Genomic DNA, 13,528 nt, shown 5'->3' with positions numbered 1-13,528 from the left:
ATTCTGCAAATATTCAATTGTTTCATTTTGCATGATAGCATTTAGTTGAATTTATGCGTGATCCTCAGGGTCTTGTAATTCAGTCACTAGCATCGCACTTGACCCTGGCAGCAGAGGACTCGGTTGTATGGAGAGGTTGTGAATCTAGTAAATTCAGCTCCTCTAATGCTGGGGATCAACTAAGGCCTAAGGGGACTAAAGTGGACCGAAACAAAGGCATTTGGTTCCCGAAGAGCGTTCCTCAAGTTGCATTCATCTGCTGGTTGGTATTGCAAGGCAAACTTGGGACCAAGGATAGACTTTTCAAATGGAAGATTATTCAAGATGCTGATTGTGAGTATTGTGGTGCAGTTGAGGAGAACATATAACTCATTTGTTCTTCACTTGTTCTGTCACTAAGGGAGTTTGGTTAAGTGTTTTAAGCAGATTAGTATTAAACAAACAGGTGATCAACTGGGATTCTGAAAATACCTGGTTGCTTGCTCTAAAAGCGTGAAACCTTGATACTGTCGTCTTGAAGCTACTTTAGTTGGTCAATCTGGAGGGATAGGAATGCTCGTGTTTTTAAGAAGTCTGTAGTTCCTCTTAGGAATGTGATTAGAATTATTGTGAGTTTTGTTAAAGAGAGGGTCTCTAAATATTCCTAATGTAAATAGAAGGGTAGTTAGGTCAGACTTAGCTCCCTTGTTGGGACTAAGTAATATCTCTCTCTCTCTTTTCTTTTTCTTTTTTTTTTCTTAATGCTATAGGCCGGGTTGTGGGCCTCCTGGATGAGTCATTTATGTTGGTTTGGTTTCATAGTAGGATTTTAAAATCAGATTTTGATTTTGAAAAAAAGTGGTATAAGTGGGGCCCATCCTTTAACTTTGTATGAGTTATGTTGTTTTGTTATGAAAAAAAGTGGTATAAATGGGGTCCACTCTTTGACTTTGTATGAGTCATTTTGTTTTGTAGTGGGTAGAATTAAAGTTAGAATTGTAATTCTAAAATAATATCCTAAAACCAAACAAGCCTTAACTTTTAAATATTTTGTTATATGAATTAAAGGAACTACACTTATAAAAAAAAAATTATACGTCACCATTTATTAGGCATATACTTAGAATTGATGATTAGATATACACTACCAAGTGATTAATTATTTTTATCCACCCAAAAGGAATTAAATATTTCTTTTTGGTAAGCAAGGAATTAAATATATTTCCTTACTGATCATGTAGTAACCATTGCGATTGAAATTTTTTCCATCCTATAATCAAGCAAATCTTCTCGTATTCCGTCGTAAATCTTATTGCATCTGTCGTAATTTAATCTACAGAATCAATCAACAAAAAGAACAAAGATACAAAAATGGAAACTTCCATTTTTACTTAATAAACAATGGACAGCTCAATTGGAAGAAGATATTCCATGGAGACAGGTGGGAAGAAAATAAAATATTTGCTCCATATATGGCATAGTATTCTAACATATGTATATATATATATATATATATATGAATGTATGGCGCTGCATACACATACAATGGCCAATATTCTACCTAGAAAGCTTTCTTCATCTTGCGTTGTCAATGGCGATTCCGATAAGTATATCCCGTTGCCTCTTCTTTCTATTATTCATTGCAACGATCCCCTCGTCGTCATCATTGAGGATTAGGCCTAGTACTAATTCTCATGATACCCCCATTGCTTCTAAGCCCCGAAAGCTTGCCATCAAGCTCATTCACCGTGATTCCATTTTATCCCCGTATTATAACCCTAATGCATCCCCACTGGAGCTCACCAGAAATGCAATTGAGGCATCGGTTGCACGAGCCCGGTATTACAACAAAAGAATCATGGCGAGGAGAAGCGGTGCCTATGTTATAAACGAGGATGCCGGTGCCCCTCTCGTCCCTGACTTTCTCGGTTTAGCGTTCCTTGCCAATATAACGATCGGGGAGCCAGCAAGCGAGCAACTTGTGATGGTTGACACTGCTAGCACGCTCTTGTGGATCCAATGTACACCGTGCTTGACATGCCAAAGGCAAATCCCTCTGTTGTTTGAACCTCTTAAATCATCGACCTACTCTAATATCCCCTGCACCCCACCTGGGACCGCAGCATGTACTGATGTTGGGGGTAAGTGCGATCCAACAAACGGCTGCTTGTTCCGTCTCTCGTACTTTGACAGGACAGAGGTGTCGGGGAACCTCGCCTCTGAGAAACTTGTCTTTGGGACATCAGATGATGGGAAAGTTACCATCACGATCAAGGTCTTTGGTTGCGCCCACGAAAATCGGGCCCTGACATCGGATAACCAGCAAAGCGGGATCCTAGGGCTAGGGTATGATAATATCTCTCTAACTGAACAGCTCGGCGGCAAGTTCTCCATCTGCTTGGGCGACATTCACGACCCGAACTACCCGCACAACAAGTTAAGCACCCTTCTAACTTTGTGGGAAGTGCTTCGCTTATAACTTTATATGATTAATCTGACTTAGCAGACCTTTCATATAATTAACAATATGCTGCACTTTGCCTTGTTTAATAGGTTGATCTTCGGTGAAGGAGCGGTGTTTGAGGGTGATGTGACGCCCATTGTAAGTACGCAAGATGGATTCTACTATGTGACATTGGACGGTATCAGTGTTGGGGAAGAGAAGCTAAACATCGACCCCAACGTGTTTAAACTGAGTTCCTCAGGCCAGGGCGGGACCATCCTCGACACGGGTACCACGATGATGACGATGAACAGAGGTGGGTACGACCCATTGCAAAATAAAGTTCAGAGCATACTCAATGGGTCGCTGCAGAGGACCGACTTCAGCATAGGAGGCATACCGATGTTGTGCTACAATGGAGAAGTGGACCGGGACCTTTCAAGCTTCCCAGCGGTCTCCTTACACCTCGCTGGTGGGGCTGACATTGTGCTCGATACACATAGCATGTTCCGACAAGTAAATGGAGTTACCCTGTGCATGGCGGTTGCTCCAGCAGACAACGTGGAGGGCATGACGATAATAGGAGCCTTCGCACAACAGTCTTACAATGTGGGTTACGACATTGCTGCCGGGAAAGTTTACGTACAGAGGATTGACTGCGAACTTCTTGAAAGCTAATAATTATGGTTTGTTCGGGAGAAGAATAGGTTTAGGGACATTTCGAAGTTGCCATCTTTCCTTCTCCCTTGGGCACAGATTACTGGTCCCTTTCAATTATGGGCCTTATAATCAATTACTGATAATCAGCTTTGTCTATGTCTCATGCTTAATTCTTTTCAATATAATTTTATGATAGTTAAGGTGTCACACGCCCTGACTATAATTCTAAGGGAAACAAAGATTTATGTTTTCAACTTTTATATCCATAGAATGAATCAAAAGATTAAGAGAGTGATTTGGGCGATTTATCCTAGCTAATAGTGCTGTTTGATGGTTTAATTTAAAGCAATCAGTATTTGACAAGAAATTCTGAAAACCGTTTCTTCTTATTATATATTTTTAGTATTAATTAATTATCTATTTTAATTTACGGAACTTCTTGTAAAATAAAAAATTGCTCCCCAAGAGCAGCACAAAAAAGAAAACCATAAAAATTAAATTTATTTTGGAAAAGTTTCAATCGAATCTCTGGCAATACCTAAGTTTTCAGAATAATGATCTCTTACATTAGCACACACAGCTCAACGTCTGATTCCTCCTAAGCCATATTGCGACTTTGTTCGAGATTCCGATGCAGACATCACAAATTGAAGCATGTAACTGTTAACTCTAGAAAGAGATAGATTAAGTCAATTTCACCTTATTATTCATTAAATTACTCGCAATCACTGAACCTGTTTTAGCAGGTTTTGGAAAGAGTAAGTTGATCGGCATGTGCGCAAGAGATATATCCTGATATTCAATCGAGCAAACTGACCAATCTATTGAGCAATTGTAGTATAAAATTATATAATGGTTTTAAACTATACGTATATTTATAGGTAAGTTGCTGCGGATAAAGGAAAAACAAGCCTAACACATATATATAATTGTATAGGATAAGTAATAGCTAATATTTATTAGGAAATATCTACTCCATGGTTTTGCCTAGGAAAGAAGCAAAATCAACTGTGAAGAAGCTCACAATCTATCCTCTGGACGTACATTTTGCCGCCATCAATATCGTAACCCACATTATACGACTGCAGTGCCAGGTTCCCTATTATACTAAGGTTTGACATTTCATCATTTGAAGGTTCGATGGCCATGCAGAATATATCGGATTCCATTTGCCTGAACATGCTGGATGTATCGAGCACGATATCTGCTCCTTGGGCTAAGTGAAAAGAAACTGCTGGAAACCCAGTGAGTTCCCAGTCCACTTGCCCCTTGTAGCACAACAACCCTGGTTCCTGGCTGTAAGTAATCCTTTGTAAGGACGGGTCGAGCACGCTCTGGACTTTCTCATGCAACAGTTCATAACCTCCCTTGGCCAAAACCGAGAAGGTCGATCCAGTGTCGATGACAACCCCGCCATCCCCCAACGTCTGGCTCTTAAAAATGGATGGATCTATGTTCAATTTCTCATCCCCGACACTGATCCCCTCCATACTTACAGAGTAAAGCCGACGAGACGTGTCCAAGGGGGTCACATCACCTTCAAGGACCGCTCCTTCACCAAAGACTAGCATGTTGTGCTCATATTTGGGGTCATGTATGTCACCGAAGCAGTGGGAGAGTTTGCCGCCAAGCTGTCTTATTAGGGAAAACCTAGAAAGACCTAGTCCAAGCAGTCCGCTCTCTTGAGAATTGCTCGGCCCCGAAATTGTATTAGCGCAACCGAAGACATGGATGGGTACGGGGATTTTTCCACCGTCAGTTGTTTCAAACAGTAATTGCTCCGACGCGATGTTGCCCAACACACTGGTCCCGTCAAAGTATGTGATATTGAATGTACACTTGCCCTGCGAACACTCTCCAGATGTATTGCCACAGATTTGGGACCCTGCTGTGCATGGGAAATCAATATAGGTCAATGATTTTGATGGGTTGAACAGCGGGACAGCCTGTCTTAAGCATCCCTGGCATGATGCGCACTGGACTCACGAGAGGCTGCTGCCTGTGTCGACAATCAAAAGCTGCGGGATCGGGGGCTGCCCAATCGACATACTGGCAAGAAAAATCACTCCAGCATCACTCGTGATGAGACCGAGTGTCATGTCACTGCTATCCAGAAGACCGACATTCTCTCTCAAGGCAGTCATGCGGTACTGATAGTATCGCATATGTTCCCTTGACCGATTGAGCGCTTCTTGGTTGAGCTCCCAGACAGTGGCGTTGGGATTGTAGTATGGGGAGAAAATAGAATTCCGATGAATCAGCTTGGCGGTGAGTCTTTGAGGCTTGGAGGTATCGGAGGCATTAGTCGGATTAATTGAGGACAATGTGATGATTTGGGCAATTGAAAGTAGCATGAAGAGGCTTCGGGGCCAAGTTGTTGTAGTGACCATGGCTAGAAAACAATACTGCTGAATTTGAAATACAATTGTGCTTGTCAAAGATTGAAAAGAAGCACACAGATATATATAAGGAGGATCAGATATATAATATAGATCTTTTTCCGAGTAAAACCGGAAATATAAATAATTTTACTAGAAAGATGTAAAATTCCAGCACAGATGCATATAATGACTTTCCATAACTTGGATCATCGTTGGGAAAAGTATGGGAAATTTCAAATCATAGAAGTATTGCTTTCTGTTTTTGTTTTTGTTTTTTTTTTTTGGGCCTAAAAGAAAGAATTCAAAGACAGAGATAAAAAGGGAAAGAAAATTTGAAAAAGGAAGTTGATCACCTTAAAATTCCTAGAATTTTTGGAATTAACCTTTTCTTGTACCGACTTATCCCCAAAAAAAAAATCCTCACCGATGTTGGGAAAAATACAATCAACATAAAAAGCAGTGGCATCCACAAGTAAATTATCATTGTCCGGCCTACAGTTTGGACACTTTTCTTTTTAACTCTCAATAAATACACAAGTAAATTCTCATTGTTCGGCCTACAGTTTTAACACTGTCTTTTTAACTCTCAATGGATAAGATCTCAAGTTTCAATAATTTTGAATGGAAAAGGTTAAGATTTGGAGACTTTTTATCTCTTAGCATGTCAACCCAACTCAACCTGGATTAGTTGGGTTCCATTGGACTTAGCATGATGTGCACGGGGAGGGAATTGCCCTTAAGCATATAAGCATTAAGGAAGAGATGTGCAATCCACTGTGAGGCAATCACTAGTAAAGAAGAGCCATATGTGAGCACAATATAAGCTCCATTAATTCCAGGAGAGTATATAGTTGCTTAATTCGTAGTCCACCTACAGTTTTGGTAGGAATACGGTATCCTAACAAACTTTTGCTCCTTTTGAGCTGAGTAACAACTCTGCACCGAAAATTTATAAGTTTCACGTGCAATAATGATTCGAGACTTCTATCAATGATTAGAGTCTTTCGCGATGTGCATACGTGTAAGATGATCATTCATGGTGCAGGTCCTTCGCTTGTATTTTTAGAACGAGAGAGATCCACGCACAATAAGTAACTCAAAAAAGTGAGCATTGACAATTTTGCGAAGATGCGATGAAGTTGTGGTTCAACTTTTATTGGGGTGTAGCCGAATGATGTGCAAAGCACTTTCTGTTTTACGTGTTGAAATTCGAAGAACAGAAGAGTAAGCAATGAGATGGGTTGAACTTAGGGATGTCGAATATGATGGAACTGTGGTCTGCCTTTTCTGCGCTGCATATATGATATCATTGTCGAAGGTTCAGTTTGAGTCGGTCTTCAAAAGGAAGGTAGGTTTAAAACCGCGCAAAGGTTGCCGAAGAGCTAATCATGGAGATAAGTTTCCGAGGTCTAACAACATGTGCAGCAATCAAGTGACTAGGTAACTGAATATTTATTCAGACTTGTCACGGCAAAAAAAGAAACATGTGTAGAATCTACTTTAAAATTCGGCATGCCCCTGCTTCTGCCTACCGGCATTGCCTCTTGCTGTAGCCACTCCCTCTGGCGACATCACTGATGTCCAACCTGACTTGCTATGTCACAGTTTAAGCCAGATGTAAGGCCCAAGCTGTCCAGCACAAGTAGCCATGTACAAGTTAAAATTGATGTATCATCTTGGGGTTGGCCTACTGACCGATTGAAAGCAAACTCTGACTCGCCTGAGATAAGTCAGAATTGCGTTCAGCTTCCTCAGCCGAGTGAAAGCAACTGCGGCAAGGCTGGACCACCCCAAGGCAATAACATCTCCAGTAGACTAGTTTAATCCTGTATTATATCAAGAAAGAGAATGATCCACCGAAGTCTCGAGTTTTGACCGCAAATCGTGTCCAGGAACTCATAAATAACAGGATCTTGGAAAGTCCTAATTCTCAAGAAACTGCGTGAGCTGTGAAAAGAGAAAGATAGGTACTAGCTGGGCTATCTATAGATATTAACCAAGTCTGTGACTCTTTCGACAACTTCAGTATCTGAAAACAATCCATAAAACGAACTATGGTAAAGTCAGTATCTGAAAGAGACCCATAAGACGAGCTAAGGTAAAGAGATTAACAAAGACAGGTATCGAACTTGAGACTTATCCCCATGCAGAACAGCTCTTCGCACAGCAGCTTAGCCCCGTATGGCGCATTCACCTTCACGGTATCATCAGATGATTTACAGAACCTACAGTACAGTCACCTGATCTTCCGACCGGTAGGAACAGAAAGAGCCCTCTGGATCACCTTCTCGATGTTCTTGCACTTCTGGCAGATGTGCATCTGGGACAGATCGCTGAGAGTGGAACCTCTCGTGGAGGTTTGCTGATGCCCCATGGGCGATCAGGCAGTCCCTCTCCATCTCCCCGAAACTGATCCCACCGAAGCGTTTCCTATCGAACACAGGCTGTCTGGTCAGAGGGTGAATAGGGTCCGTGCTCCGGAACTTCAGTTTGTCTTCGGCCATGTGGACCAGACGTTGGTAGAATGTCGGGCCAACTAAGATGAGCGACTCCGCTGCCTTGCCTGTCCGGCCATCATACACCCTCTCATTTCCCCATTTCGTGTACCCAACTCTGCATAAAAGTTTGTCCAAGTGAAAGAGAGTCCCTAAATGAAGTAATCCAATGTAGTTATGTTATTTTCAATGCAATGCAACCGGAATAAACTCTTTAGAAACCTGTGAAGTTGATCGGCAATGTCGTCAATGGAGGGAGCGGAGAAAGGGGTGGCATATTTCACAGGCCCACCGCACGCAATACCCTTTTCCAAGGCCTGCTCCTGTGACTTGAGGAGACCGAGCACACCCTTCTTCCCATGCATGCTCGCAAACTTGTCCCCAACACATGGGGACCGAACATAACGAAAAGTATCACAGCAGTATGACATTATGTGATCAACTATTAAATATAATGACCAAATACAAGAGACATGCTTTGAACCAAAAACTTCAACTCGGAAGAAATGATTCCCTTTCAAAGAGAAACAGCAGCGAAATTTTTCCCTTCATCATCAGCGGGGAGACCACTTTCTGGATCATGGCTCAGTATGGTTAAGTTTTACGCTGTGATCCGCCCCAGACTGGGCACACCTCCCGATAATGATATCCACTCTACAAGTTTGATCCAACAAAGGGGAGGCCATCATCATCGAGACTGTCCACCCTCCCAACCTGACCCTGTAGCTTTCCAAAATTAACACGACAATCAGGTTTCTTGTACTTCAGTCTAGACTCCTTGTTGTTGGCATCAGCCTTGTAGCTCCTGATGTGCTCTGATTGGAACATTCTACGCTCCAGCAAAGCTCATCACCAAGGAGTCCTCTCGGTTATACTTGAGATGAACATTAACTACCACAATAGCATTGTGCCCATTGAAGTACTCAAGCTTAGAGGTTGTCCCATTACGACCAAGTAAAAGTTCTGGTTTTCTAAAACAGTCAGAAAGAACTGTCCGGAAGAGTGGCCTCTGTGGACAGTATAACTGGTGAGAAAGTGTGTCAACTCTAATGATAGGATTTGTAGTTGAGAACCCAATGCCCTGCTCTTCATACGGGACTCGCTTTGCATGATCATGATTAGCAAATGGAATAATCCTGCAGCTCATCCCTAACGAAAAGGACATGTTGAGCTCACAATGATTGTACTTCACGGGTTCCTTCGACTCTTCTTCCCTCAAAATGTATTCAATGCCCCGTGCTGTGCAACAGTCTTCCTCTTCTTCTGCACCAATAAGCTCAACAATTCCCTTATACAGCAGATCCCGGAAAGTGATACTGCTCCCTTTTGGCAAGGCTTTTTTTTTCAAATTCTCATCGGCCAGGAGGGGATGAAGAACCCTTCCAGTGTCCGAGTACAGAAGTATTTCTCCATGGTGTTCATCTGTTTGATCTCCACCTACAAGCAGAATACTTTTAGATAGAGTAGAATCATATAGAGCTTAAAGAGAATTATGTGTTGCAAATAGAGTCGATGACCTCCGGGGGAATCTCCTTGAGCAGCCGCTTGTTTCTGAGCTTGGTGATAAACGAAAGAGAGTCTTCACAGACGCCAATCCAGTCTCCAAGAAAGGGAGTAAACAAGTTATAGAGCATGAAATGAACAAGTTATAGATACTGTGCTGGATAGTTACGGATATCGTGCATCTTTAACCTTCCCCGTATACTTAATCTAATGACGCATTTTTCTCATATCTGAAACAGTCTGCAATGGATTTTGCCTTCTCAGAGTTGCCACAAAGAGCCCGAGATATGTTCTGCTCTGTAAGGACGTGACCAAGCTCCAGTCGAGAAAGCCCCTTTGAGACCATTTGTGATAATGGAAAAATGCAGATAGGTTTCAATAGCGCGGAGATTGCGATCTCCATACAGGTCTCTCTGAATCTCCCTCTTCATTTGCCTCCGAACACTGAGAACTGCAGCCTGAGCTCTCTCTCTATAAGCACCCCAGCCCTGTCCAAGTCCTTGTTTTTGAAATCGTCTTTGCTGTCACATTTCCATCTGCTAGTATGGGCCTCTAAGAGACACTTCACCATGTAGGCGAGAAACCAAGCCTTCACCTTGTTCCCCACTCTAGTTCCACCTAGAGTGGGGAACAAATAGCTGTTGAAGCATTCATCAATTGATTCCATAGGCGGGGACTTGCAACTCCTAATGTTGTGATCCACATAGCTGAGTACTTTCCCAGCTCTACGGAACCCCTCACACTTCAAACCTGAGGCATTACTTAAGGGGCCAGGGGTTTCCTTTTTCTTTTTTTATTTAATTTATTTTGATTTATTTATTTAAAATTTATTTTTATATTGTTTATATATTATTAATTTACGGCCAATAAAAAATTGCCACGTGAAAAATATGAACAGCTTGAAGTCCACATGAGCAGCTTCGTAACGACCAATTATGGAATAGACTAAAAGTGTGCAATTTACCAAACATAGATGATTCATTTGGCATTTTGAAACTTATAAGACCTATATTGATTGAAAGGATCAAAATTAATTGGACGCTAAATTTATAGGACAAAAACAGTAATTTTCCTATTTAAAAACAGATGGGTCTGTGGCTAAGCTAGAGATCGATATAAAGGGGTGTCACGTCGCCTTTAAGCATCGCTCCTTAACCAAAGACTAGCATGTTGTTCTTGTATCTCGGGTCTTGTATGTCATCATATCAGTAGGAAAATTTGCCAATTGTTTCCGCATGGAAAACTTAGCAAGACCTAGCTAGAGCACTGGGCTCTATGGAAAATCACTTGGCCCGGTATTGATATTAGCACAACTGAAGGCATGGATGGGCATTGGAACCTTGTCCCCATCGGTCATGTCAAAGAGATTGATATTTTGAATGATTTAAATAAGAAAGGGACGCTTATAATTATAATATGACACTTAGTAGTAGTTGCTCAGAGGCGACCTTGACCAACACGGATGGTCCCACCAAAGTATGCGGGATCGAATGTGCATTTGCGTCGCAAACACTCCCTGGATAAATTGAAGCAGATTTTGGACCCCGGCGTGCAGGGGAAATCAACGCAGATTGATGATCTTGACGGGTCGAACAAAGGGACAGTATGTCTCGGGCATCCCGACACAGGCTGCGTTGGATCCACAAGAGGCTGCTGCCTCAGTTAACATTATTTTGATACTGATAATGACATCAGCCTTGGTCTCATTGCGGATAATGTTGGAGTCTCGTTTCTTGCCAGTGTAGAAGCCCCCTGTCCCGCAACTTCTAAATACGTTGAACGAAGGGAAGGTCTATGTGTAATCACTTTAAATTTTTGCATAGTACAATCAAAATAAACTACTTCAAAATCAAAGTAAATTACTTTAATTGATAGTAATTTACTTAACTTTATAGTAAATTTCTAACAAATAAAGTAAATTACACACACTTGAAAATAAATTACACAAATTTCAAGATAAGTTATATAATCTTTGAAGTCATTTACACATATGGTAAAGAGTTTTACTTAACTTTTTAGTGAAAAATATACTTTTTATTTAAATTTTTAGTAATTTTTATGGTTCTTTGGTGCAACCAATCTGATTGATTGCTCCGTACAAACCCCCGTTGACATAGGTTCATGCCATTATCAGTATCTTAAGACCACGATTATTTCTCACAGCAGTCATTCTGTTTTGGTAGTATCGAACATGTTCACGCGACCAACAGAGTGCTTCTTGGTTCTGTTCCGAGACACTCGCGTTGCGATTTTGATGCGGAGACAAAACGAAATTACGATGAATCATCTTGGGAGTAAGTCTTCGGGGCTTAGGAGTGGAGGCAGTATTATTAGGAGTAAGTGAGGTTGATGAGATTAGTTATATCAGACGCGGCAGTGTTTAGAGAAAATTAATGTTGCGATAAAACTCTTTGCTTGTGGCCTATTGAGTCGGCCCAGAAGGCCACAAATCGATGGAATTACGGGGAATAATTATCTATTGATGGTTTGTATTTGCATCTCATAAATTTTAAAAAAATTTACGACAGTTCAATCGGATCGACAGGAGGCTGAGGACGCTAAGTCTCATCATAAAAAAAAAAAATGCAAGTATACTTATTCAAGTGACCTTTCTCCTATTGCAACTCAATTCATTGAGTTGACTTAGCGAGAATATTTAGCAGGCTCTCGGGCCACTTAGATATTTCGGATACGGATTTGTGCGTGGATAATTGGTGGAGAACTCATAACAGCTAAATCCCGGAGCCGTGAGATTGTTTGAGGCGCACTTTAATTTCGAAGATTTAAAACCTAGTCGCCGTTGTATATCTAAACATATATACAGTCACTTCTATATCAATAATTATTTAAAACAATTACCAAAATAGATTTTCATATATATATATATATATATTTTTTTTTTCAGAACACATATAGATTATTGATAAATTTAATTAATTGTATATATATATTCAGAACATATATATTTATATTATTATTTATTTAATTTTTTGATAAATATTTAGTTAATGTGAGTTAATTGTATATATCTACAATTAGGCTACTATTTAATGCACTTGTATTCAAATATATATATATATATATATAGGTTTTTAACCTTAAAAAACACGTACTATTAAAAAATTTCCTAATGTAGCACGAATTTTTAAAATTTTCTAATAAAATATGAAGTTTCAAAATCTTCCCTTATCTAGTAAGCTGTCTCCTTCCGTCCAAACTTCCCCGTCAAATGCCTATGTGGCCGTTACATTTGCTTTAGCTGGCCGTTATCCTCCACGTAATATTCACAAACTCCCTAATCTGACATGTACTTTAATTTTTTTTTCTAAAAATGCACATCGTTTCAAATCTTTCCTATATCTAGCACGTTGTCACCTTCCGTCCATTCTCTATCATGAATTGCCTATGTGGCAGTTAAATTTGACTAGTTGGTCGTTCATTGCCACGTGTAACCATCCCATTGGCAGCCCATTTTCTTTTTCCCTTCAACTCTTCCCCTTTTCTTCCTCATCCCCTGTTCTTCCTCTTCTGCCACTTTCATCATCACCATCTCCATAACCGGCACCATCAGACTTTCATCTCTTCCTCGGCCTTCATCCTCATCCTCCTCCTTCCTTTGCAATCACCATTAGCTTCATCTCCTCTTTCAACTCCCTATTCTCTGTTTTTGTCGTCCCTTGGTTCCCTTGAAGCCACTATGCTGCTATCACACTCCCTCCATCTCCATAAGTCGCTAGTGTTGCCCTCTACTCCCTACCGTACTGTGGCTATGCTTCTCCTCGAGCTCTTCGGCTCCCTATTACTCGTCAATGCTACGCTGCCCTCCTTCAAGCCCCATGGTTGGGCTATTATCTAGGCCCCTCACAAGCCTAGTCTGCTGATGCTGCTGCTCCTTTGCACCTTTCTTCCGGTTCCATGGCTATTACCATCTTCATCCTCTGCCCTCTCTCAACTCCCATCACTCCTCCGACCTCCATCACCTGCCTTTCTCCTCCATCTCTTACCCCCGAAACCATCAGCTTCATTATCGACATCACCATCTCCTATCTTTTGCTAATTCTTCTTTC

At 41.1% G+C, this 13,528-nt stretch overlaps 2 protein-coding genes and 1 pseudogene across 2 annotated transcripts; 1 reads left to right on the top strand and 2 right to left on the bottom strand.

The window, feature by feature from the left end:
* The first annotated feature begins 1,837 nt into the window (after window positions 1–1,837).
* LOC116193606 (aspartic proteinase CDR1-like) lies at window positions 1,838–3,100 on the top strand. The gene is made up of 2 exons (XM_031522343.1): window positions 1,838–2,415; window positions 2,533–3,100. Exons 1-2 carry the CDS (start codon window positions 1,838–1,840, stop codon window positions 3,098–3,100), a joined length of 1,146 nt encoding a protein of 381 aa, XP_031378203.1.
* Window positions 3,101–4,086: 986 nt separating this feature from the next.
* On the bottom strand, window positions 4,087–5,472 carry LOC116193605 (aspartic proteinase CDR1-like). The gene is made up of 2 exons (XM_031522342.1): window positions 5,082–5,472; window positions 4,087–4,967 (listed from the first exon to the last, which is right to left on the bottom strand). The coding sequence occupies exons 1-2, from the start codon at window positions 5,470–5,472 to the stop codon at window positions 4,087–4,089; spliced, it is 1,272 nt and encodes a 423-aa protein (XP_031378202.1).
* Window positions 5,473–7,442: 1,970 nt separating this feature from the next.
* On the bottom strand, window positions 7,443–13,501 carry LOC116193603 (annotated as a pseudogene).
* Window positions 13,502–13,528: the final 27 nt, after the last annotated feature.

The sequence above is a fragment of the Punica granatum genome, chromosome 2 (genome assembly GCF_007655135.1).
Source record: "Punica granatum isolate Tunisia-2019 chromosome 2, ASM765513v2, whole genome shotgun sequence".
Lineage (NCBI taxonomy): Eukaryota > Viridiplantae > Streptophyta > Magnoliopsida > Myrtales > Lythraceae > Punica > Punica granatum.
The sequence above is the reverse complement of the archived record's forward strand: the minus strand, read 5'-3'. Positions and strand labels throughout refer to the sequence as shown.